Source organism: Tachysurus vachellii, chromosome 25, assembly GCF_030014155.1.
Source record: "Tachysurus vachellii isolate PV-2020 chromosome 25, HZAU_Pvac_v1, whole genome shotgun sequence".
NCBI classification, from domain to species: Eukaryota; Metazoa; Chordata; class Actinopteri; order Siluriformes; family Bagridae; genus Tachysurus; species Tachysurus vachellii.
Genome location: NC_083484.1, coordinates 3,939,632 through 3,966,732, shown reverse-complemented (window position 1 = coordinate 3,966,732; position 27,101 = coordinate 3,939,632). Strand labels below are relative to the sequence as shown.

General features: G+C 36.2%; 1 protein-coding gene across 2 annotated transcripts; it reads left to right on the top strand.

Annotated features, from left to right (window-relative positions):
* Positions 1 to 2,288: 2,288 nt before the first annotated feature.
* On the top strand, positions 2,289 to 27,101 carry cpa6 (carboxypeptidase A6). Of its 2 annotated transcripts, none has more exons than XM_060862234.1 (11): positions 2,289 to 2,559; positions 10,799 to 10,874; positions 14,427 to 14,551; positions 14,972 to 15,086; positions 17,598 to 17,699; positions 17,786 to 17,890; positions 21,086 to 21,196; positions 22,329 to 22,419; positions 24,972 to 25,171; positions 25,807 to 25,891; positions 26,201 to 27,101. In XM_060862234.1, exons 1-11 carry the CDS (start codon positions 2,459 to 2,461, stop codon positions 26,389 to 26,391), a joined length of 1,302 nt encoding a protein of 433 aa, XP_060718217.1. In that variant the 5' UTR covers positions 2,289 to 2,458; the 3' UTR covers positions 26,392 to 27,101. The 2 variants fall into 2 exon arrangements, with proteins under 2 accessions (XP_060718217.1, XP_060718216.1); XM_060862233.1 differs by having other exon boundaries at positions 24,969 to 25,171.

The following is a 27,101-nucleotide window of genomic DNA, read 5'->3' as shown; positions in this document are numbered from 1 at the left end:
CGACATATCTACCTTTCTGTTCTTTCCTACCTCCGGAGACAGAATCTGCTGAATCCACTAAACAGTCTGATTACGTAGCTCAGGTGAGCTCAGCAAGAACCTAATGATAATGATACGCTTGTACGTCTTCGCATTACCTCACCCAGACGAGGAGTGCCGGGGTGGTAGATTTATTTTTTTTGTGCTTTCTCTGCACTGAATTACATCATCTAAAATTTTATAGTATAAATATTATGACTGGATTAAATAACACACACACACACATGCTTTAGTGTTGTAATCAGATCATACAAATCCCTCTTGTCTTATTAAACTTTGCCAGATTTATCTGATTGCAGTTATGCCACAGCAGACTGGGATTCTATACTCTGTTTAGGAAGATGCTGATGATTCATTTCCTGTAACAGAAGTTCTTTGGATCTTTTGTCAAATCTCAGGTTTATATTAATGCGCTCGTTATCATTTCTATTGTAAAAGCTCATTCAGGGGATTTGTAGGTTGCATGCTTACCTATTTTAACTCTAACAATAAGAGGATTATAAATGAGACATCCACATAATAGTCACATAACCCTAGTATTTTAGGAAGAATTCTTCGATGTCAGTGCTAAAGTTGTTAACTTTAGAGATAGAAATTAATATATGTTTGTTTTATATATGTGCGAATATATTTTGTTTGTATAAGTTGTGAGTCACTGATAGGTTGCAGGTTCAAAGTCCATGATTTGCAATGAGTCAGTGAAGAAAGAAAAAAGTAAATGCCTAATGAATTACTATAATGCCTTTTGCAGCATATACGCCCTTGTGCCGTTCCCCTTTTACCCATTTGGATGAATAAATACAGAGCAAAAACCCACTGAGATTTGTGGCAATAAAGTGAGAGAGCATCATTTAATAGGCTTTTAATTAAATTCCAGTTGATGTTGTTTATATCTAAAAGGCTCCAGTCTGTTTCATACATTAAAGTGCTTTAAGCGAGAGGCAAAAAGAGTAGCATTTCTGCCCTTAGTGGATGCAAGGGGCCTGGCACAATCTGGGCACCATGCTGTCATGCCGGCGTGTGTTTCAGCCAGTCATTTGTTGCACAAGCAACTGAGTGTCAAACAGGTGGTGTGCTGTTGACACAGAGCAAAGCATTTGAAAAATGTACGGCTGCCATTCAGACACAAAGCGTCAGAGTCAGACTTTTAATCTCAGCACACTTTGATAAATACAGGAACCTTTTGCAGGCATGTAGGGACTGAGAAGTCAAGAGGAGGCCTCTGTTTAGAGAATCCCTTCACAGCGATATGAAAATAAAAGGCTTGTTATGCTTGACACAGAGAGAAATGAAGAAGATATACTGCATGGAAAACATAAACATACTTTTTTTTTTTTTTTTACAGCAAAACAAATAGGCAAATAGCGCTGCTCACGTCATGAAAAACACAGATCTAGTTGGGGTTCTCTTGTGTGTACTGGTAACAAGAGATTTGTTTTGTGTGATTCATTCATTCATTCATTCATTCATCTTCTACCGCTTATCCGAACTACCTCGGGTCACGGGGAGCCTGTGCCTATCTCAGGCTTCATCGGGCATCAAGGCAGGATACACCCTGGACGGAGTGCCAACCCATCGCAGGGCACACACACACTCTCATTCACTCACACAATCACACACTAGGGACAATTTTTCCAGAGATGCCAATCAACCTACCATGCATGTCTTTGGACCGGGGGAGGAAACCGGAGTACCCGGAGGAAACCCCCGAGGCACGGGGAGAACATGCAAACTCCACACACACAAGGTGGAGGCGGGAATCGAACCCCGACCCTGGAGGTGTGAGGCGAACGTGCTAACCACTAAGCCATCGTGCCCCCTGTTTTGTGTGATAAATTGGTATTTTTATTGAGGGTTAAGGGCCTTGCTCAGGGGCCCAGAAGTGGCAGATTGATGGACCTGGGATTCGAACTCATGTATGTATCTGTTATGTATCTGGGTTTCTGTGTATCAATACCAAACTTGTACACACACACACACACACACACACACACGCACACACACACTCCATCTATTTACTTGTATCTCTCTAATTCTAATTCATCTACCTTTCTGCTAGTGACTGTCTGTCTATTCGTTACTCTTTCTTTCTTTCTTTCTTTCTTTCTTTCTTTCTTTCTTTCTTTCTTTCAAAGCTTATAAGGGTGTTTATTCACATACAGATAAAGTTCACTAAGACCAATCTGGCAACCCCGTTATAGTGCTGTAGCCCAAAACGGGACACCGGGTCACGTGGTGCGATTCGCACGCGCTTTAAAAAGTCGAGATGAGCGCGCGATGTTCCCCACCTGAGCTTTATCACACCTCTGCAGTCCGGGAACCAGGGCCAAACCCGGCAGCATTTCCTCTCATCTCTCCATGAAGATCTGGATAATGTGAGGAACCTGCAGCAAAGTGCTTTATTCCTTATTACTTTAACATGGCATCGGAAGTTAAGAGCGCGTGCGCTGCATTTCTCCTCGGATGGATTGTGTTTTGTAAGCCCACGAGCGCCCGTCTCTATAACAACCGCTATTCGGGGTGAGTGAAGCTGACACAGTCATTCATTCACTTATTCACTTATTCACTAATTTCTCTCTTGTGAAACTAAGTACACATAAGAGAGTGGCTTTTTTCTTCTTCTGATCTCTGCTGTTCCTCATGGAAACAATACCAACCTAAAGAGAATATAAAATTGAGTCGATTGAGTGAGGAGTCGATTCCATGAGACGAATACAAGTAAATATTTTACTTTATTCCATAAAAACGTAAAGCACAGCGCTGGGCAGTGTTCGGATGTTGTTAAGTAATCCATAAAAAAGCCATATAGAAGATTTAATTAAATATCAAAACACAGTGTTACACGTAATATGATGAAAAACAGAGATTTGTACCATAATAAAAATATTGCTCTAGCTTTATAATGAGCTACTCCTGAGACTCTAGCAGTGATGATCTCGTCTTGTTGTACGTCTGTTGTCATTTAACATTTATTACGTTTTCCCAATGTTAGACACAAATTCCCTACTTTTTAATTTTCCAAATTAGTCGAATCATGCTCATTGTGTGTGAATCGACTCTTATGTATCGATTCAGGATTCAGAAATTCTACTGACAAAATAACCTGTGAAGAAAGTGTATGTGTATATCTGAAGGCTGTATCCAAAAGTATATTGCAGCTTTTTTATTTGTGTAAAATAATACTATGATATTATTTTGTATGGTTATTTTGTATATATATATATATATATATATATATATATATATATATATATATATATATATATATATATATGGAGATGCAACTTCTGTCCTTTTCAGCTAACAACTTGCTGTGCATGGAGTAGCTGCAAGAAATAATTTCAGCCAGTAAATATAGCCATAATCTATAGAGAGACTACTAAAATAGTTTTTAATAAATGTTGTGCAAAGTACTGGAAAGATTCTTAGTGATAGCTGCATGTGATTTATGCAGGAACCTACACGATTATGTCACATAAATATTGAGTAATGTTGAAGCACTTTAAAAAGAAAAAAGTCTGGCACATGTTCGGTTCTTGATTGTGGAGTCCAAATTCCAAACTGTAATTAAGCTATATCTAATAACATTAAATACCTATCACCAAAGTCTTGATAAAATCAGTTCTAGAGTTGCCAAAAGGCCTATTATAACATGACAGAATTGGCAGAGTAAAGAACGGGCTGGTTGATATCATTCAGACTGCAGTTTGATTGCTCGTGATTTGTGCAGAGCTAGTCTTAACATTCATTTGGAGGAGTTCCAGGTTGCTGATGGTTTATTGTGACTTGTGGCAGGTTTAAAAGCACGAATGGGATCGAAACAGACAATCTGGGAACACTGATCCAGCCATGATTCTAGATAATAATACTTAGTGTAGAAGAGAATTGGGTAGTAACTGTTGGATACCTTTCTCACGCTAAAGACTATCTCTGATTGTGTCTTTACTGGAAATAAAGTATGATTGTCTGAACTTTTAGCTGATGGTGATTCTCAGTCATTTTGGACTGCTTCTCTAATCAAGGCTTTACTACAGTTTCAATTCTGATCAGAGAGCATTGCTCTGTTCCAGCAGTCCTTCTCAGGCAAATCACAGAAATGAAGAAATTAAGCTTGATCCCAAAACAATGCAATGCTGGAACATTATATATCAATAAAATATTTTCGATTCAACATCTCATAAATCTCCTTATGTTCACTAACTAACAAGCTACAATTGTTACATTTTCCTTACTTTTTCTCTCACTCTAATTCTAATACAGTAATTCTAATCTCCAATTCTGGGCTTCACATGCACTTTTATGCAGAATATCTCATAAAGTAGAAAGAAATGCATTAAAAATACATTTAAAAAAACTACTTTTTTCCAGCTGTTCCAGGAAGTAATTAGCAGTAGCAGTGAAAGAGCAGTAGGAAATGTTCCACTGACAAAGTAAACACAGAGATAGCTGATGTGACATTTTAAACACGTAAGCCTTAAATGCCAACAGATAGCCTCTGGTGTATTTTTTACACTCTATTTTCTTGTTGTTTGGTCAAACAAAAGGAGACACTAGTAACAAGTCGAATATCTTTATTGTTTAAGATGGAAATCCCTAATGAACACAGCAGCAGGGGACAACCTACTGAGACGGTGTGAGGAACCCTGAGTCAAACTGATTATCAATCAGTGTTACTGTACAATAAATGAAACAGTAACAACATGTGTGTTGAAAGGATGTTCAATATGAGTGTCACGGCAGACATTCATAGTGAGATTTCCTGGGTTTTTTTTCCATGCTTGCAGACACTGGTCAGCTATATAGGAAGTGACAGCCTTTTATTTACTGTAGTGTAATAATTTTAATTCATATTAGATACTGGAAATATGCTTTGAGATGAATAAATCGATGAGACGCTTGTACATTATGGGGTTAAAACACAGTAATTGATTTAATATGACATTATTATATGAAACAAATAATTGTGAACTACGTTATATCACCAAGCCTGAGATGTGTTTTAGCGTCAGATGAAGGAGCAAGCCCATCAACAAGGATTCCTCTATTTTTATAAATCTACGCTCCTGGATTTTGTTAAAAGGATTCCAGCTTTCCTGTGTCAAAGCATGGAGGAATAACAGAAGAAAAAAGAGCAAGGGCCATTACATAAAAGCCACAATGCACGCTGTAAATCACACCAAGTTGTGAAGAAGCGCTAAATATCTTAAGGCTGTAACTGATATATTCCGTATGGAATAGACTTTATCTCAGGAACATCACCTTTACATTGCTGTCTACCTACTTAGGCAAAAATACTATAAGAATATAAATGTTGTTCCCCATAATATCAAAGAATATAAATTCTAAATTGTACAGCAGCTGTAATTATGTTTAACTAGAGTTAGGTGTGAAACACCATTCCAGTGACAGAGCCAAGAAACATTAGACCGTGGGCCGTAGGTGTGTTACACAGTGACACAATCTTTATCTGTTTAGTGCTTTAAATATCTCTTTCTGTAAATATATCTAAGGGGCGTGGCCAAAACCTGTTGTTAGTAATGTTATAATTAATTAACACCTATTCCCGGTGTTATTCCGAAATGGAATTTTCTCCTTTTTTGTTGTCATATCTAACTCCACAATGGTGGTTAATATGAAGCTCATATGACAGACAGTAGACCCTCAGGGCTTTACGAATTGTAGTGTTTATGTATTTTTGGTTTTCTCTAGCCTACTAGGGGTGATCTATACATAGGAAAGTTCAGAAAAAACCCAGTTTGTTTTATTCACCCAAATTTACTCAAATTCATGTCAGCTCTCTGAGATGAACAAATGCTTGTTCATGAGCTTAGAAATTTTGAAGGTGTTTACTTTAACCATTAAAATTCTGTATAAGGTTATCAACAGAGGGAAAAACACACGTTTCACACTTAACTTGTTGACAGAATATAATGAACTTGTTTATACCCACTGATCGAAAATGTCTGATTTCATTCCTCTGATTTTGATATTAAAACATTTAATTGCATATGATAATGTTGTATACTGCATATCATTGTATATCATATAATCAACTATGAGCTCATGCCTAATAGGGACGTTTTAATTACGTGTGAAAATAGCACGACAGCTCTGTGTCCGCTGACGTGGACGAGACAAGTATAGACATGCTGAATACAACTTGTAGGAATGCTGGTCTTTCTTTCCCTGTCATGTGTGTTTGTAGATGCTGTTGATTTAGGTTTGCGGTTTGTAAAGGTCGTGTGGCATCTTACGTGCTTGAACTCTGGAGTAAATTCCAGTAGGGATGACTGTTTTGTGCTGCGGATTATAGCTCGCGTTTACCTTTCAGAGGGTGTAAAATAAGGCAAGCAGCATGTGTGAGCCATTACAGCACAGGGGTAGATTTTAACCCTTGTATGTTGTTACTCAGCCAGTGTTCGTGGGTCTGGTGGACCTGCTGCTTTTTTGGGTTTTTAATTCAACACGATCAAAACTTTTATGTTAAATACTCTACAAATGTGTAATTGGGATGAAGTAAACATCTGTAGAGTATTTAACATAAAAGTTTTGATCGTGCTGAATTTTGTTGTAGGATTCTCTTTGTTGTAGGATTCCACATCCAACCGTTAATTACCTTTATTACATCACAATTTTTAATTAAAGTGCTACTCGTTTTTGTTGTTTTTTAATAAAATGTAATTAAAAAAAAGAAAATCAAATTTAATCAAGTTATGAGTGGGAAAAAATCAACAAATTTACAAGGAAGCGACATTTTTCAAAACTATTGATGTTTATGAATTTGGGTCCCACAGACCCGAACATCATACAAGGGTTAATATCCAAATTGATATATGATCTGTTTGGGTTTGTTCCTTTATTTATGGCTGTTATGCCACAGCTAAGATAACATACACTATACTTCAACAGTGGACCAGAATTTTTGTGAAGAGAAGTTTTTTTTTTTTTGGAAGGAGTCTGCAGTCTCAGCAGCAACAAACAAATCTGTCAGAAGCCAAGGATATATTTATATAATATTCAACAGACATGACCCTACAAATATGCATGTAACGTGTGTAATGTGAGGTGTGCGCTACCTGGCAGTCAGCTGGTGCCAGCAATTGTCTGACAATGTTACGTGTTTGCATAATTAAACACAATGAGCATGTTTATTGAATGCTTAATAAATCAGGTAGTCAAATAGCTAGTACTGGAGAAGTAACAGCAACCAAGCTAACTTAGCTGACTAGCATGACTGTTGAGACCTGAGAAACTAGCCTTGACTAATAACAAGCTAATGCTAGCTCACTAGGTTAGCTGCTCAAAAGAATACAATTGGCTAGCTACAGTATATACTGCTTAACCTAGCAGTAACTAAGCTGAGCTACTGAATCAAAGCTAGTTAGTATTTAGATAAGACATTATTACATTTCCAGCAGGAGCTGTCTGACCTAGAAAATATATTATCCGAACAGCTTAAGTTGTCCAGCAAAGTAGTTAGATTTAGGCAAAAGAATTACATTTGGCCAATATCACTTCTAGGCTGTCTAACATGAAGCTCATATACTCATGTACTGTGCAGATAAATCATGTAGTCAGTTTTACTATCATGTGATAACCCTTATTCTCCCAGGATAATTCTTTTCACGTTTATAAAAAAAAAAAAAAAAACACCATAAATAAGGACAATTGCTTCTTTTAACCAATCAGCTTATAAACTGATTAAGTAAGCTTGTTTAGAGGTTGTCAATATCATTATCGAAGCTTAATTGATTTAAGAGTTTGCATTGGAATCTTCTGCCTTTTAAACGAGATATCATCTCTCTGCAGGTATGAGCTCACATCACACCCTGCAGGTTCTCTAAAAAAAAAATACCATTAATACCATTCCAACCACACCATTTGACACAAATCAGCCCAGCACAAAGGAAACACTATAGTTGTGACATCATGGAGCAGTCTCGGTTGCTCGCAGTGCCGCAGGGTGTATATTAGGGAAGAAATCGCCAATTCCCTCTTCGAGCACAATTGCAGCTTTGACTTGCTGCACCCTTATTACCCACTTGCTAATATTAGAAGTAGGTATTCAGTGATGCAAATGGTGTCATTGTCTGTATTGTCTGATTCCCCCAGCCTTTGTCATGGAACGTGTACTGTAGGTGTCAGCCAAACCATAAAGACCATCTTTCATCTCCTCTTCGCCTGGAAGGCTGATGTTGCTCACTAAAAACAAAGACAGGTACAGGGCTGTCGATAAGTGTTTGAGATTTGTGGACTGATTTGATTAAAGGAAAGTGCAAAATGAGTCATCGAAGCTCAAGAAGTGCTATTTTGCAGATTTTGTATTTTGTCATATCCCAGAAACAGACACCAACACACACCTACATAATTGTCCCTTTAGAGTAGAATTTTCTACTAGTGCATTTTTTTTAAAGGTGCATTTAAAGGCACATTTTTTATTTATTTCTTACTTGTACAAATAATTTCAATTTTGAATTTTTTTAATTTCAATGTATTTGTATAGCGCTTTTAACACTGACATTGTTTGAAAGCAGCTTTAAGGAAGCATAGAAGCAGAATAAAATTTAAAAAGTTTAAAATTGAGTTTCTATTTATCTGTAACATATATATCTAATGAGAAAGCCTGAGGCAATGGTGGCAGAAAAACTCCTAGAGATGACATAAGGAAGAAACCTTGAGACTCATGCTCATGCTCATTTGGGTTTATTCATACAATTGACCTGGAAGACGTTTAGAATGTGAGGTCATGGCTTGGTTAGGTTTAAGGCATGACCTCAGAACTTGAGTACTGTGTGTATGAGAATGCTTGTTTGTGTTTGGATAGACCTCCTGTCAGTCATTTTATCTGCTCTCTGGGCTTCCTCAGATCCTGGTGGAACAGATTGTGGATTGTGGTTGTTGGATCCCAGGAACATCGTTCACGAGGTGGGAATACACCATGGATGTGATCCCAGTTACACCCCAGTTTCACACCTAGGGGCAATTTAGAGTCACCAATTCACCTTCCTTGTGGTTTTTAGAAGGAAATCTTAGACCCCACAGGAAACCTATCAGATGCAGGATCCCTCTTTTTCCCCTTTTTGCTGTAAGGACAGTGTGCACTCGAGCTGGCATGGACTCCGTATTTTGTGTTAAAAGCAACTACGTTGTACAATTTTAATCATTGTGACCTAACATATCGGATTTTTAAGAAATGTCAAATCTCTATTTGCTTTCTTTTTTTTCTTTTATTTTTTACAATTCTAAAACTTGTTATAAACTTTCTGGTTAGTTCCGGTTATATTTCTGGTTATAAAGACCTATATCTATTTTAAATGAAAAAAAAAGATTTTTAATCTAATCTCAATCCAATCACAGCTGAACTAACAAGATGAAAATGCCACACGCCTGCCACCCAAGAAGGATGTTAACACTGCACCAGTTAAAATACGATGTAATTCATGTAGGAATTTCATGCATTTTTAATAAATTAATCAACAAAACAAATTATGTGACAACAATGATATCATCGATTTATTATACTGTATATAAACTGAACTGGAATAAAATCTTTTTAATTTGCATGTTTCTTGTTTAAAACTTCAGTTTGAATCAGTTAGCACCAAGTCAATTAGAGACACTCACCAGTTGGATCGTGAACTGTGGGAAAATTAAAACCCTTTCACACATACCTATGGGCCTGTTTTGTTTGTATTATAATTGTCATCGTACAAAATCATTTCGTCGCCTATGGGCCTTTTACTGTGAAAGTAGTAGGTCTTTGACTCATGCTTTGGAAACTTTCAGACTCTAGCTCTGACTTTCAGGATGATTTATCCGTGAACGCCACTTGATTACGAGTACACAGTAGCTCACTTCACTTCCTCTGTGAAACGTCCTGGAATAAATAATCTGTTTATCGTAGCATTTGGATGTAGTCTGTTTACAATGTGAATGCACATGCCTGGAATTTCCCTCCAGGTTCATGCAATACATTCTTACCACAGTGATAATGCAATTATCAAACAATGCAGAGCTTCAGGCCTGCAGCTTGCGCTGTGCTTACGAGCGAATGCAGCTTTTACAACAAGGTCAATAAAATAGACTCATCGCAATGATTTAGAACTATTACAATTATTACTATTACCTTTACTGAGGTCTCTTTCTTATACCTTTTTGTTTCTTTTTTCCGCGTATGTCTCCGTTGTCAATCTAGCATCACACGTGTCTTTGGAGATGTCACAAAAGTTTGATAAGGATTTCAATAATCCTTGAATATTGGATTAGTTGGATTATGACAATCTCTGTTTAACTGATCATGTCTCAATATGACTAAAGTCTAATACTTTCGGACCACCGGTGCATGTAAACATGTAATGACTGTAATTATAAATGTGTGCGCATTAACCATTGATTGTTGTCTGATGTGTTCTTATGATGTCTGTGGAGAAACCGATTCAGATCACAAATAGCTATAGTTACCTTCTAAAATCTGTTTAGATAAAAATGATCACAAAGTTTTTCTTCATCCACTTTATAAGTGGCTGTTTTTATTTTATTTTATTTTATTTTTGTTTTACATCTTAACTCAAATTTCTGAGTTATCGACCGAGTTTGATTTGTGAGTTCAAATCCTAGGACTTTAAAACATTGTCCCTGGGGTTTCTTGGTTAGGCCTTCAGTTAGATAGAAGTGAGAATTTTCAGTGAAATATTACAAGAGTTTTCAAACAGTAAATTGATGTATGACCTTCTTGTTAGTAACCTTGTTTTTATTGCAGTGATCAGGTACTGAGAATAATTCCCAGCAGTCCAGGGGAGATCCATTATCTCCAACAGCTTTTCCAGAACATAACAGTGAGTCATTTTTATTTTACTCATTAACACCTCAGATTTGTACATGTAACACATACACTGTGTGCTTCGAGGTATGTTATGTGACTTCCTCGCTTGTTCGTTGATAATTTTCAATGTCCCCCTGGTGGTCCAGCGTCAGGATCCTGAGCTATCATTGCCATGGCCCGAGTTTGATTCCTGGGCAGGGTTCTAACCCAGACACTGAAGTGTTAACTCTCTGTGCCGGTTGAAAGCCTGGATAAAATGGGAAGGTTGTGTCAAGAAGGGCATCCGACGTAAAACCTGCGCCAAATCAAATATGAAGACAGATGATTCGCTGTGGTGACCCTGAACAGAGAGCAGCCAAAAGAACAACAACAATTCGTTGGATAATTTCTGACCCAGTTGGTGGATATGTTATGAAGGTTCCACTGTGTAGTAGTTTTAGTTTTACAGTTTAATGGCCAGAAATCTGCAGTTATGAATAAATATAATGGAATCCCCTACTGTTCATTGTTTTGAATTTTTAGTTAGCTAGTTAAGAGACATGCTACTTATAGACTGATTGGCATCTCTAAATTGTATTTACTGTGTAAATGTGCGTGTGTGTGTGTGTGAGAAAGAGAGAGATTGTGCCTTGTGATGAGTCAGCACTTCATCCAGGGTGTCCCCTAAATTGTGCCCGAGTCCCCTTGGATAGACTCCAGGTTCCCAACTAGGATAAACCCAGAAAATACATTTTTAGATGGATGGATAGATAGATGGATGTCTTATCGTTACATGTGGATTGTTGTCTAAGTGACCAGATCATTAAGCAGAATAAATGGAGCAGTGGTGGTTCAAGCGGTTCAGGCACTGGGTTATTGAACGGAGGATCTTGGTTCAAACCCTACCACTGCCAAGCTGCCACTGTTGGGCCTAGAAAGAATTTTATTGTGCTGTAATGTATATGTGATAAAAATAAAAATGCTGTAGATAAAACAGACCTCCAGTCAAATGAAGTGATTTCATCATTGAATTTGAATGTTTTAACTCCGTTGAGCACAGTTAGTTGGTATCATCATTAAATAAAATTTGAATATGACGAACAAGTGATGGCAATCACAAGCAGAGATAACGAGCTTGTGTGTTAACAGTGGAACTGAAAAACAGTCCGGGGGATGTGCAAGTCACTCAAGAGATTCTCCATTTGGGAATAATTATGTTCTGTTTAGAACAGAGAAAGCTGCTGTTTTTTATTACAGGATCAAGAGCCGGATTGTTCTAGTTTCTAGTTTTGTTTGAGAATAAAACAGAAGACACTTGCGCTGGTTGAAGTTTTGTTCGAGTTGAAGGTATTAAGTTAAGCTTTTAGGCATTTGAAATGTTTCCTTATGTCAGTGATTCCATAATTATTGGCACCCTTACAAAATCTGGACACAAATGATGTAGTGATTAACATAATTAACATATAACATTATAGTTGTATCACTGTGTTTACCAGATACTTTTTTTTATAATATTTAGAATAAATGCAAACATTTACACACATTTTATACACAATATATTTAACAATATACAAATGCGATTGGGAGTGAAGAAGTAAAATCCAAATAAAGGAATTTTTTAAAAATTATTTCTAAAAGTCGAATTTTGTGGTATTTTAATGAAAGATTTCTAAAGACCTAAAAATCCTTGAAGGACAAAAAAAACTTTGTAGTGTCTCGTCTCGTCTAAAGCGTCACAAATATTTGAAACGTGCACTTGACCTCGAGCCCAAATTGACTCGGCATGCTGTTGGAAGCTGCTACTTCAGGGACAAGTGTGTTATGTTTGCACAGCTGCCTGTAGGTCCTTTCATTTACTTAGAGATGATTCACGCTAACACGATGCTGTCGGAGAATGAGGCAGGTTGGAATCGGAACGGTATAAAAGTTGCTAGTTAGGGTTTTTTTATTGTGGCAGCTGAACATTGTGTACATCGTGGACATTGCCTCAGATTTGTATTGCCTGTAACAACATATCAGATTTATTTGCCTACTGCAGGATTGCAGGAAAAGTTGCCTGATTGTGTTGCTCTTAAAAAACAGCTAATCGTTATTTTAAATGAATCAATAGGAATTATTGGAGGAAACTTCCAGTAATAATAACAGACAAAAACAATATTTATGCATTAATGACAACTTTAGCTTGTACATCATTTTGGCAAAAGTATTTATTTTAATAAAATTAATCAGATACTTTTAACAAAAATAAATGTAGTATTTGGAATAAATGCAAGCAAGCTACAATGTTCGGATTTATTGTTTTAATCTGCTCTTAGCTTCAGAAAGTCTGTTATTGCATTTAACTATATAAGAGTTCAAGCTGAAAAGGAGCTGCCTGCAAGATCCAACAGATGAATGAATAAATGTGGGGGTGCCAATAATTTTGAATGAGACAAATTGTACTATGACATTTATTACTACATTAACAGAATGTCTTATATTTATAATGATCAATATAGATTGAATTACAGCATCATAAGCAGCATACAAAAAAGCACCAAGGTATTTTATTAAAATTTTAAAAGCGTATCAGAACGATCAGTAAACGTGGTCCTACTATTAGAGAGCCAGGACTTCTGAATTAAACCCAGACTCTAGCTGTTTGAGGGACACGATTCTAGTAGAACAAGGAGAACTTTCTCCAGTGTCGAGTGTGTAAAAACAGTTGAGTCATTAAAAGGTGAGTGTGCAAGCAAACATGCTGCTGTACTGAAATGGGATGCAGCTGTTGAGCTAGAGCTGTGGGATTAGGCACACACACATACACACAAACGCACAAGCATATACAGATATACACACACATACACGCGTATGCATACACATAAACACACATATACACACACACGGAGTACGATGCCTACAATTTGGTGGGAGTTTCTCTGGATCTTGTCAGAGCTTTTTGTTTGACTTATTAATAGCTTCAGAGCAAAGCGTTAAGACTTTCGGAGCATTAACTTAGTGCTGAGCAAAAGTATTAGCCTCCTTCCTGATTCCATCCATGCCTCCATTCTCTGCAAAGGGTCACAGAGAAACTGGAGCCTGGGGGACACCCCGGCCTCATCACAGGGTAAATACACACACACAAACACAGAGAGCCCTGGAGGTGTAAGGCATGTGTCCTAACCATTCAGTCTTCCTGATATCGAGTAGAACATTTCATCACCCTTAGTGGCTATTAACGTTAAAGTGAAACTGAAGGACACTTGTAGGAAAAAGAGGAGCGATTTAGATCCTGCCTGTGTGTAGCTTTCTAGAGGTCATGTTTGGAGCTGGTTGGTAAGACAAGAACAATGATCCTGCAGATTAGGAAGAGAGACATGGATACTATAGGGGGTTTCACCATATGTTTTCATTTTGCTGGACTGTGTGGCTTGTTAGAACACACACACATTCTCTCTCTCTCTCGCTCTCTCTCTCTCTCTTTGTAACTTCAAACGCACACCAATAAAATTTTGATGTTACTGAAGTCATTAAAGCTTTCATTGTAAATCTTGATATCAATATCGTTTGGGTCCTTGGCTGCATCTGACCCCATGATGTTGTGCAGGTGGACCTCTGGCAGCCCAGCAGCTCTAACCTTATCCACGAGGGCAAAGAGGTAGACGTCCATGTGGGACGAGACAAGACAGCACGTCTCAAAAATCTGCTCAGACGGGCGCACGTTCAGCATGAGTAAGACTTTCCTCTAGGCTTGCTGTCCTCATAAGTTGTCTAAGATTATTGCAGGCCCATGGCTTGGATGCCGGTCTGGGCAGACGTTCATCATACATTCCACACATCAGTCATCCAGCCGTTTTTGGCTAAAATTCCCCTCATTTTTTATTCAAACATTTCACCTTGGACACTATATATACTTGTATCTGTGTATGCTCTGATAATAAATAATTAGATTTGCTCAAGTAAATTCGGAAAAGGGAAGGTAAACAGAATAAACGGAATATGTTATGCTGCACAATTTCCTAAGTCATCTTCTTCCTTTGCTATAATCCTGTATAAATGTGTATCGTTCTTGAACACTGTAAAGTAACAGATTGTGTGAAGAGTTTTTTTTTTGGTGTCTCACTGCACTCTGCCCCCTGCTGTTCCCAACAGACTGCTTATTTCTGACGTGCAGAGGGAAATGGAGAAACAGACGGGGTATCGGTCAAACAGAAAGCGCAGATCAGTGTTCCAGTATGATTATGAAGTGTATCATCCTCTGGAGGAGGTGAGGAAAGAAGCTGAGATATCTCGATTAGTTCTTGTATGTTTTCATGACAATAGGTGACCAGTCTTGATGAAGCTAAACGATCACGCTGAAAAACTCAACGTGATTGACACAGCAGGATGTCCGTGTTCATATCGAGAAGCAAAGATACTCAAAGAAGCACTTCAGTCCTGTTAGAAATCCAAACCAGGATGAAATGCGAGCTACCAGAATCAGACCACGTATCATCAGAAGCAACCATCTCAAATGAAAGATCTCTCATGGGTTTTATCCCCCATCAGCCTCCTAGACAAGAGACACCTTCAATTATAATCCAACTGCTTCTCCAAGTGGAGCCCAGGGATAAATATTTGAGAGCTTTTTATTCTGCTTTCAAGACAATTTTAATAAGTAAATAATCAGTTACTTATAATTATTGGCACACTCAAAGAAAAATAAGCAAAAATGTAAATATGCAGTGAAAAATCCATTCATTTTATAATATATTATACAATTTCTAATAGATGGAGTTTAAACATACAAAAGCACTATATTATTACTGGTTTAAAATTCCGCCGCCCGAATCCTGACTGGAACCAGGACAAGGGATCACATCACTCCAGTCTTGGAGTCCTTACATTGGCTCCCTGTCAGATTTTGGGTGGATTTTAAAGTTCTTATGCTTACCTACAAAGCATTGAATGGTTTGGCTCCTCACTGCCTTACTGAGCTTTTAACCTCCTACATCCCTGCTCTCCGCTCTTCGGAAACTGGACTTTCAATCATCCCACATACCCGTTTAAAATCTATGGGTGATAGGGCATTTTCTTCTGTAACTCCAAGACTCTGGAATTCCTTGCCTGTTCAGATTAGGCAAGCAGAATCCCTTAGTGTCTTTAAATCCTCCCTTTTACCTGAAATTGATTTTTTTAAACTTTTTAACTGTTTTGATAGTATGTTCTTATTTGGTGTGTTTTTATATCTTACTTATTTTAACGTATTATTTGTATAATTGTATGCTTCCTTTTTCTTCTGTGAAGCGCTTTGAGATGCTATTTTTAAAGGCGCTATAGAAAATAAAGTTTATTATTATTATTATTATTATTATTATTATTATTATTATTATATTAAACCCAACAGTTTTAAAAATAGAAGAATTTACCATAGACGTAGTAGTGCAAATAGTTTCCTACCAAACAAAGACTTCAAAATTATTGGCTCCCACACATTTATTATTTGGTGAAACCTCCTTTAAAGATTAGAGACTCTTGCAGATGGATGTTGGATCTTCCATGCAGAACATTTTAGTCCATGAATTTTTTTTTTATTTAATCACAGTAGTGGAAACCCCCAGGGCTGGAATCGAACCACCAATGATACTGTACTACAGATCAGAATTCTCACATTATATATTAATGTATTAGTGTTACATTTCCACACCACACATTGGGTCAAACAGAGCTTCAAGCCTTCAGACGAACTCCTTCATGCTCACTCAGATCACTTTGTAGTCGATACCATACCCTCCATACACTGATGAATGAGGCTCCCTTTAATAACACATCTCGCACACGTCTTGATATTCGGGAACATTCTGTCATCATCTTGACAGGAGCTGCACCAGATTCCTCGATGTGTTAAATAAATAATGGCGGCTTGTTAGCAGGGACGATCTTAAGGTATTGTGATGATTGAACCGAGAAGGAAAACAGGCTTCTCTGCCTTCACATGCTTATCAACTCTAACTTTACAGTTTCTAAGCTAGAAGTCTAAGTTTGTTGTTCTATTTTCTGCTACTGTAAAAATATATATTAAAAAAGTGGGTAAACATGTCAGAGGTAAACATGTCAGACTAAATGTCTATCAATTACTGATACACTTTCTTAGCTATAAATCAACATTTATTCATATTTCTAAACTTTAAACACAAATTAAGGCAACTTTAATAAATCCTTTTTTTTGTATAAAAACATCAAACAAATTGATGTTTATGACTTCTTTATGATAATTTTTCACATTAAGAATTCTTAAGTCTGATTGGTCAGAAAATGTTGACTAATTTTGTATGATTACATAAACAGTTATATGAACATGCTCATTCTAACACGTTATCGTTTCTAACAGTTAATATTTGAAGAGAACTAATAAGCAAATGTAAATAGTAAACTGTGTTGTGTTTAACAGAAAAAAAAAAACATTAAATGATGATTGACATGGTGACGGTTTGGGTTAGGAGATATTTATTTAAAAATTATGGAAGGAGTCTCCAGTGTCAGTGCTTTCTAACAGTCAGAAGATGGGATATGGTAAAGTCTAGAATGGGATATGGTATATTTTGTGAGGTTTTTTTTGTAACAAGCTGTAAGTGGAAGCATTAAGTGCAACAATTTATTGATAAAATTTATATTTTATTTTTTATATATTATTTTTTTTATATTATATTTTATTACATTTTATACAGCAGGACTCATTAGAGAGGCAATTATATGTGAACTGTCATATAAATAATCATAAATTCTAAAATTCTTACAGATCCAGACTTGGATGTTTGAAATGAACCAGACACACCCACACCTAGTGGACTTGTTTTCTATTGGACGGTCCTATGAAGGACGGCCCCTTTACGTGCTTCAGGTAAAGCGGAGACGCCAAACATAATGTTGTACAATCATCTGATAAGCGTACACTTTACTGACATCACCGATGTCCTCTCATATCAGTTAGGAAACCGGGTTCGGACCAGTAAGAAGGCCGTGTGGATGGACTGTGGCGTTCATGCACGGGAATGGATCGGCCCCGCCTTCTGTCAGTGGTTTGTGAAGGAAGTAAGTGTTTGACATCATCTAAACATCCTTATTTACACTATTTGGAGAAATGTATGTATACCACTTTCCCTCACACCCATAAGTGGTTCTTCTTCTAACTGGTGCCACAAAGCTGGACGGACACAAAATTGTAAAGAATATTTCTGTATGCTTTAGTGTTATTACTTCCTTTCGCTGGAACCAGACCAAACAGACTGTGTCCATGGTGGTAGGGGTCTTTGATGATGTTACCTGTCCATTTCTTGTAGGTTGAGCAGGGGCACACAAATAATACTCTCAGCTGTTTTAACAGCCTACTGATAAGGTGGCTGAACCAAACCAGACTGTAATGGATGTACACAGGACTGACTCAGTCACAGTTGTGTATAACTGTATCATCGGCTCCTGGGGTAGATCAAATGTCCTCAATAAGCAGAGGAAGTATAACCTTTGCTGGGCTTTTTTAACAATGGGGTCTATGTGGGTCTTTCCCTCCAGGTCCTGTGAGATGGTAGTGCTAGAAACCTGATTGACTCCACAGCTGTCACAGTGCTATTGTGAATGGAGCGGGGAGGAAGAGATGAAGGGTTTTTCCTGAAATCCACTATCATCTTCACAGTTTTTAGCATATTCAATTCAAGGTTGTTTTAACTACACCATGTCAACTTTTGGAATGGAAATATAATGGAAAGCCTTCCAAAAAGAGGAATAAATCCAGGATGAGAAGTTCAGCGATATTTTTTATTAATATCTTCATTATTATTAAAAGATACTACATAAAGAAAACTTTTTGTGAGCAGATTATATCCAAATTTCTGTATAATCAAATCTCTTGAAGCAAAATTGAATGGAGGACCAAGAGAGTTCTACTCAGACTAAAATCCACTCTGCACCATTAGTTTCAGTTCACACCAGCTCTGAAGCTCCAAGGTGATAAAATGATCCAGCCATATTCTCTCAGGCTTCAGAGATAGAAATAGACAGGAGCTGTACAGATAAAGATTCCCTTATGACAATAATATGAAAGGAGAAATTTCTTACCAAAAGTAGATTTAAATGTAGAGGTTATTAGATTAGAGTCATTTGATTTAATAGAAAAGATTAGATGAGGTTTTAAAGCAAAGATGTTTGATTTAATGCGTATTGCCTTTTTTTAAATCTTTTTTAATGATAATGAAATACAGTTGCTTTTAATATTATTTGGTATAATTATATAATCAAGATATATTCCTCAAACGTCCATGATGCCTTATTTAAATTCTTTTATTTTTACATTTATCAAAATGCAGCAAAAAGTACAATGTGACGATGTGGCCAGATGATTATTTTTTACTTTATTTATTTATTTGTTTGTTTGTTTGTTTGTTTATCTCTCTGTTTATTTATTTATTTATTTATTTTCAAATTTATGAAAGAATGACGTAACTTTTGTTCATCAAATTAAGCTAAGTCCCTGTTGCTCTTTAGACAGAAGTAAGAGTTTGAGAACTTTAAAATAATTCAACTGATTAGCTTTCAAATATAAGCAGATGTCAGACAGATTACTGCTGAAGAGAGAAGAAGTAAAAGGAAAGGAAGAAGGGAAATGATTGTTTTTTAAAATATAATGAAATTGGACATTTGCATCTGTTTTCAGATTTCTAGAATTTATGAAGCAGCTACATTTTTTGTTTGTGTGCAATATGTAGTTATGAAATTATATTCTGATAACCGATGGAAAAGTGTCTTGATGCTTGTGTTTCAGTACCTTTATTATGCCACAGTGTGGCAGAGCAACAACACTATTTTTCATCTTTGATGGCTCTCACTAAATCTCACTTCCGCAAGCACTTTAGCTTTCTTCACTTTAAGCTGTATGTTTTTCTCATATATATATATATATATATATATATATATATATATATATATATATATATATATATATATAAAATAAAACATATATATATATACATATATACATATATATATATATATATATATATATATATATATATGTATATAACTAAAACAACAGCTGATAGAATATAGTATGATATAGTAAAATCAACACAGATACAATAAGTCAGGATATCAGTTTTAACCCAAAGTCTCTGGAGTTTGTCAGAACTTGGAACTGATTACAACTTAATTAATATTCAATAAATTCTGTGACCTTTCTGAAATGTTCCCATTTTTGTGTCTAACGTCTTACATTGTTTGAGCAGTGATCACCGTTCTGTTACATTTATCAAAATAAAGCACGTTAGAACATGTGAGTCATAAGTGAACTCACCGATAATGCTTCACATTTACACATCATTCCTACACTCAAGTGAAGTTTGTAGGATATGCCATTAGAGCATACCTTTAGTACCTATCTGTTTGTCTCACTGTCTCTGTCTCTCTCTATCTCTCTCTCTCTCTGTTTCTGAGTCTTTCTCTCTGTCTCTATCTCTCTCACTGTCTCTGTCTCTGAGTCTTGCTCTCAGTCTCAATCTGTCTCTTTCTCTCTCTCACTGTCTCTGAGTCTTGCTCTCTGTCTCTATCTCTCTCACTGTCTCTGTCTCTGAGTCTTGCTCTCAGTCTCTCTCTGTCTCTTTCTCTCTCTCATTGTCTCTGTCTCTCGCTTTCTGTCTCTCTATCTCTCTCACCTTGTCTGTGTGTCTCGCTTTCTGTCTCTGTTTCTCTCTCTCTCTCAGTATTAATATATATTCAGTATATTAATATAATGGCCTCTCATTACTTTATCCTACCAGCTAATTAACACCGTTCAGGATCATTAAAATAGCAATAGCAAAAGCATTTTTATTTTTTTAAAAAAAAAATTCTTTTTTCTTTTGCTGTTTCTTTATTATGAACCTTTATATGGACAAGCTACAGTAGCTGATGATTAGACCAATATGATTTTGTGCTTTGTTTGTAAGTTATACACTGTTCTTGCTGCCAAGGTCGAAAGTGTTCCTGATGAAAAAATTCTCGATTTTAAAGATTAGAATCTAACCAGCCAATCAGAGTTTGTTCTAAAAATTGTTAACTCAGATTCAAATATAAAGTTTCACAAAAGATTCACAAAAAATAGCGTCAGAGTATTTACTTTCCTACCTCAGCAGTCGCCAGTGTCTGACCTTGTGCAGTTATTATACAGTAGCACTGTGTCTCTGTCTCTGAAGGAGATTATTCTTCTTTTTGTTTATTCGTGTGTGTGTGTGTGTCGCCCCCTGCCGTCTCTGTGTACAGGCTTTGAACTCCTATCAGCACGACTCCAGCATGAGGCGACTGTTAAAGCAGCTGAACTTCTACATCATGCCTGTGTTCAACGTGGATGGATATCACTACAGCTGGAAAAGTGTACTTTTGCACTCCTTGATCATTTTCACAGCATTGTTTTGATTAGGCAACTAGAAAAATTACAAATGTTGCTCACAATAATTGGTTCACAAAACTTTCTTTGGACAGAATGTTCATTTTTAGTTCCAATAACTTTAAATTATGTATCACCTTTCTCATAGCCAAGGTCACTGCACAATCTGAAAAACACACGCACAAACAGACACACACACAAACATAAATTTAATAATTAAATAATTCAAACCTCTATTAGAGCATGTGATGGTTTAGAAAACCTTCTGCTAATGGTCTGGTAACCTTCAAACTATTTAAATCTCATGGAATTTTTGTACTTACCTGGAATGGTTCTTGTAATCCGTTCCCCTAATGTTCTTGTAATCTCTCAGGAATCTTGTTTTGGGCTTAGAGAACATTCCAGTTAACCTTTATATTATCTGGGATCCTTCCCTAGGCAATGTTCCCTAACATTTCCTTAGCTGCTAAGTAATTTAAATCTCAAAGGAAATGGTATAAAGAATGGTTTCTCTAATGTTCTGGTCACCTTTAAATTATTTGAACTTTCTGTGAACCTTGCAGTAACCTACACCGATTTGCAGGACATTTTGTAGTAACAAAAGATATATCTTTATCTTTAGATATATAAAGATATATTTCTTTATCTTGTGGTAACTCATGATAGTTTGGAGAACATTTCCCTAATGTTCTGATAACCCTTAAATTATTTAAAGTTCTTGGGACCTTCCCAAGGTAATGTTCACATAACATTTCTATAATTTGTAAATAATTTAAACCTCAAAGGAATTGTTTGGTAACCGGTGATGGTTTGCAGAATGTTTCCCCAACATTCTGGTTACCTTGAAATTATTTGAATCTTTATGAAACCATGTACTATCTCTGAATGGTTTGGAGAACACTCTGACAATCATATAATAATAATAATAATAATAATAATAATAATAATAATAATAATAATAATAATAATAATAATAATATGTTTACCAAAATAGAACCTACCCAGAATGTTATGAAATGGCTCCCAACATTATACATAATCAAATGCTATTATTTGAGGAATGTTCAGTGGTTTCTGGGTTCATGTTCCATGCTTAAGAATTTTTTTTTTTTCTTAAAGGATCGATTTTGGAGGAAAACACGATCCAAAAAAGCCAAGTACCACTGCAGGGGTGTCGACGCCAACAGAAACTTTAAAGTGAGATGGTGCGGTAAGTTGACTGAAACATATTCCTGACTTAAAAAAAAGATAAATAAACATTATTAATTTATTCAGGGCAGGATGTAAAATGCAGCTTATTAGCAGTAAGGAAAAGTCAAAGAATGCAAAATGTAACAATATTGTGACATGTAGTGCAAATTGATTAAAGATGAAGCTGGTAATATTATTCCACATTTATGATTTATGATTCTGATTCAAAGATGATATTATTCAGGCCCCAATAGACCCGAATAATAAACAGGAAGTACAATTCAATGTATTTTCAAGAGGAAATCAGTTTTTTGGAAGAATGGCGTGATGACTGGAAAGAATAGAATAGCGAGGTGTGCAGATCGCAGCCCACGGGTAACGTGTAAAATCACATGCAAACTTGGCATATGTTAAATGGCATTTATAAACCTCCAAAAAGTCTTTAAAAAAGATCACTGGCTTTTGTAAACGTTTATGTATTTGTACAGATTTCTGTTAGCCAGCTAGTAAACACAGGCTAACTTGGATTTCTAAGAGGTTTTTTAAGTCATAATCATAAATTCTAGCAAGCTCGTTTCAGTCATAGTAACAGTGTTATCACTAAGGCTAGCATAAGCTAACATGCCATGATCTCTGAGAGTATTTTAAGTCATAATCATGAAACTAATTCTATGATTAAAATGATTAGCATGGTTGGCATAAGCTAAGCTAACAGGACTTCTGAGACAGTCATAATCACAATCCTAGCTCTATGGCTAACATAATCCAGCATGACAGGATTTCTGAGAGAAGTCAAAATCATGATGCTAGTAACATGATTATGAGTAACATGATTAGCATAAGCTAACCTTACATGATTTCTGAGAGGGTTTTAAGTTATAATCAAAACACTAGTTCTTTTAAATTATTACCTTGAATGCTAGCTGTATGGCTAATATAGTCTAACCTGACTGGATTTCTGATATATAATCTATAAAAAATGTTTAGCTGACAGGATTTTCAGGTAAAACCCTCAAGAGGAGTCGTAAAATTTCTTTTAAAAACGGCAAACATAGCATTTATATGTCCCCAATAATAAAGTTACAACTGTCCTGCTCAGAAAACTTCTCAGAAGAGCTGAAAGTGTTGCATATGTGTATGTGTTCTCTCCTTTCTGCTTGGAGATCTCACACAAAGCTACACCTAATTCAAAACTTTCTCAAGCCTTTTATTTCAAGGTAACTATCTAAACAGAGACCATATTTATATTCATCTACATTTCTTCACTTGTAAGTTTAGTACCATTATGTGCTGCTTTGTAAGATTCACAGGAAGCACACACTGCCAAAAAAAAAAAAAAAAAGCCATGGCCTTGCTTTACACAATGTGTTAATTAACAATTGAGCAGACTGTACTGTATATGCTCATTATGAACTCTGCCTACGTTCAGACCCACTAAATTTGTCCACTGAGGTCAGGATTTTGGTTGAAACAATACTGTGTGGGAATTAATTATCTTAGAGAAGCAGACATGGCAAATTGTTAACGGGTTTATCTTTAACAATGCTAGCGGTTTGAAGGAGCATAATAAGAATCAAGATATATTTGCTTGATTGACATTACATTGAGATAAATTGAAATAGTCCGTATAAAACGATTCCCGATAAACTATTAATCATCTTTACATTGTTATTCTCATACAAAATGCATGTATGAATCCGACTTAAGGTACACAATGTTTTCCCAAATAGTGAGCTAGCCAGTTAGCTACTAGACAAATAGCATTGATTTGTTTTATGTAAACACATTCGATTTAAATATTCAAGTCTTGACTTGCAATGTCATATTTTTGGAAATGTATTTGACACCCAAGATGATATTTTTGACACATTATATATTATATATTACATATTCAGTAAGTTGGCTAGCTAGCTGCTAGAAAATGGCTTGGATGGCTTAGCCATCAGATTTCAATATTTGATTTGCAGTGCCCTACTCTTAGAAATGTAATTGACCCACTTGATTTTGAACAAATTTTCGTTAAGTTAGCTAGCTAGTTAGCTGCAAGTATATGTGTATAGTTGCTAGTATATTTTCTCAAAGTTGTCATAGGTGCACGCAAGTTGGTTTTTCACAATACATACTCCACATCAATCAGACACATAAAGATAGATAAAGTATCCAACACAACCTGTGTAACTACACAAACTCAGGCTAGCTAGCAGTTTATATGTGCTGATTAAAGGCCATGATTGTGTTATATTAGATATCTTAATATGATTTTGCTAATTCGTTTGGTAATCTGAAGACACAACTATAATTAAGAAAGAAAAGAAAGGGTTAGCCATAGACAGCTAACTGCTTAAGTCTCAGATTATGCAGTTATTCATTCTAAAGCATTCTTCACAATGAAAAGTAAAGTTCTGTGGGAATATAATTTCTCATTCCTACCGAGTTTGAAATACAGCTGGCACAAAGGCAAGTGATTCAGCAAAAGGTTACTTGATCATCGTCCCTGAATTCCAAAACAGAGACTGAAAAACGATCAAAAGCCGTCCTGATAGCACATTTCCTTTGTGCCTCCCACAGAAGAAGGCGCCTCCACACACCCCTGTGACGACACCTACTGCGGCCCATTCCCAGAGTCCGAGCCCGAGGTGAAGGCCGTCTCCCGTTTCCTGCGCAAGCACAAGAAACACACCAAGGCTTACATATCCATCCACGCCTACGCTCAGATGCTCCTCTATCCCTACTCCTACAAATATGGCACCATCCCCAATTTTGACTGTGTGGTGAGTCAAAATCTGCAGGTCTCCTTTTTTAAGGGGTTGTTATTTTTGGGCCATTTGGAAATGGCTGTCTTTTTGCTCAGAAAGTTATTAAAGATACAGTGATTTCACAAGCAAGCATCCAAATCAATGTGAAAATGGGAGCTATTTTGTCTGCATTGGCTTTTTTTTTTGAGGTTTTATATAATAACAATCTGCAACACAAATTTTTTAAAAATACAAAATTTACGAACTACTACATTTTAAAACGAAATGAAAAAATATCAAATTTGTATATATTATCAAAAAACATTTAATGCAATTTATAAAAGTGTCAGAATCAAATACATTTTCAAGTCGTCTTCACCAAACTGAAACTGATTGAAAGCGAATATGTCTTATGGGTGGAGTTTTTTTTTTTGTTTTTTGTTTTTTTTAAGAAATGAGCTTAGCTGTTCTTTTTAGTATCTGTGGGTGGAGCTTATTTCTGTGCTGGGAAAAAAACAATCCTGAATTACAGAAACTAGCCAGTTCCGTTGCATGACAGTAAGGAGAATTTTTATTATTATTATTATTATTATTATTATTATTATTGTTACAAACAGCACCTTTAAAAAGATCTGTCCAGAAAGCTTTATAACTGGCATAATTGTACACAGGAAACAGCAGCTCAGAATGCAGTGAGTGCCCTGTACTCCGCATACGGCGTCAGATACAGATATGGCCCTGCCTCCACCACACTGTGTGAGTAATGTCATTTCAGGAAAATCCTTCAAGTAGGAGTAAGTAGAACACAAGTACTATTATGTTACTAAAATCCACCAAACAGCTAGTTAGTTTACAAATAATTCAAATACATATATACATACAGTACTTTCTTTCTTCTGCATACTGAACTTGAATTTAAAATTTTTTCTAGTAAACAAATTATCGATCAATTATCGACTTTATTTCCTTATAGATCTTCTAAGCACTTCGTGCACTAACTCAGCATTTTGCGATTTTGCTTCCTGATAAGAGCATCAAAAATGTTTTATTCGTTTGCTTTCACAGATGTAAGCTCAGGGAGTTCTATTGACTGGGCCTACAAGAACGGCATCCCCTATGCTTTCGCCTTCGAACTGCGTGATACAGGCCATTATGGGTTCCTCTTGCCAGAGGCCCTGATTGCTCCCACGTGCACAGAGACCATGAGGGCAGTAAGAGCCATCGCTTCTGGCCTGCTGAAGAAATGCACCAGATGATGAAATAGCACTCTCTCCCTTTCTCTGTATCTCTCTCTCTCTCTCTTCTACACTGTGTGCCATTTGCTCCAGCTCAGAGCACAAACCTGTACCCCCTGGCTATTTCCATCATGTCAATCCTCATATTCCAAAAACATTACATATACAGTGTATGTGTATATATATATATATATATATATATATATATATATATATATATATATATATATATATATATATATATATATATACTCACACCTGCAGGAAAGCTGACGCTGTAACATTGTAAACGGATTAGGCTGAAGAACTTTAATACTTAAAAGCAGACAATACAAAAAACAACAAAGAAACTTGAATACATAGTACATCATTTCTATCATGCAGTGATTTTTAATGCTTTTACCTCATTTGTCTGACAATCATATCTTTGCCATTGCACTTTTTTGAGAAGTGCCTCTGTTTGTGAAACCTGGTACCTTTTTTTTGTTTGTTTTGTCTTGTTTGTTTAGTTTTTGTTTGTTTTTTTAATCAGACCACTTTGAGCACTTGCTGAAACAAGAACCTCAAGTCAGTACAGTATGTAAGAACACCGACCAAAGAGTGTAAATATTGTGTACTTCTGGATGTCTATGTAACAGAAATAATCTAATCAATGACTGGGTTTAATGTGAAATAAGCTGAACTGATCTTTATTGTAATACAGTCATATATAATAAATGTATTATACTATA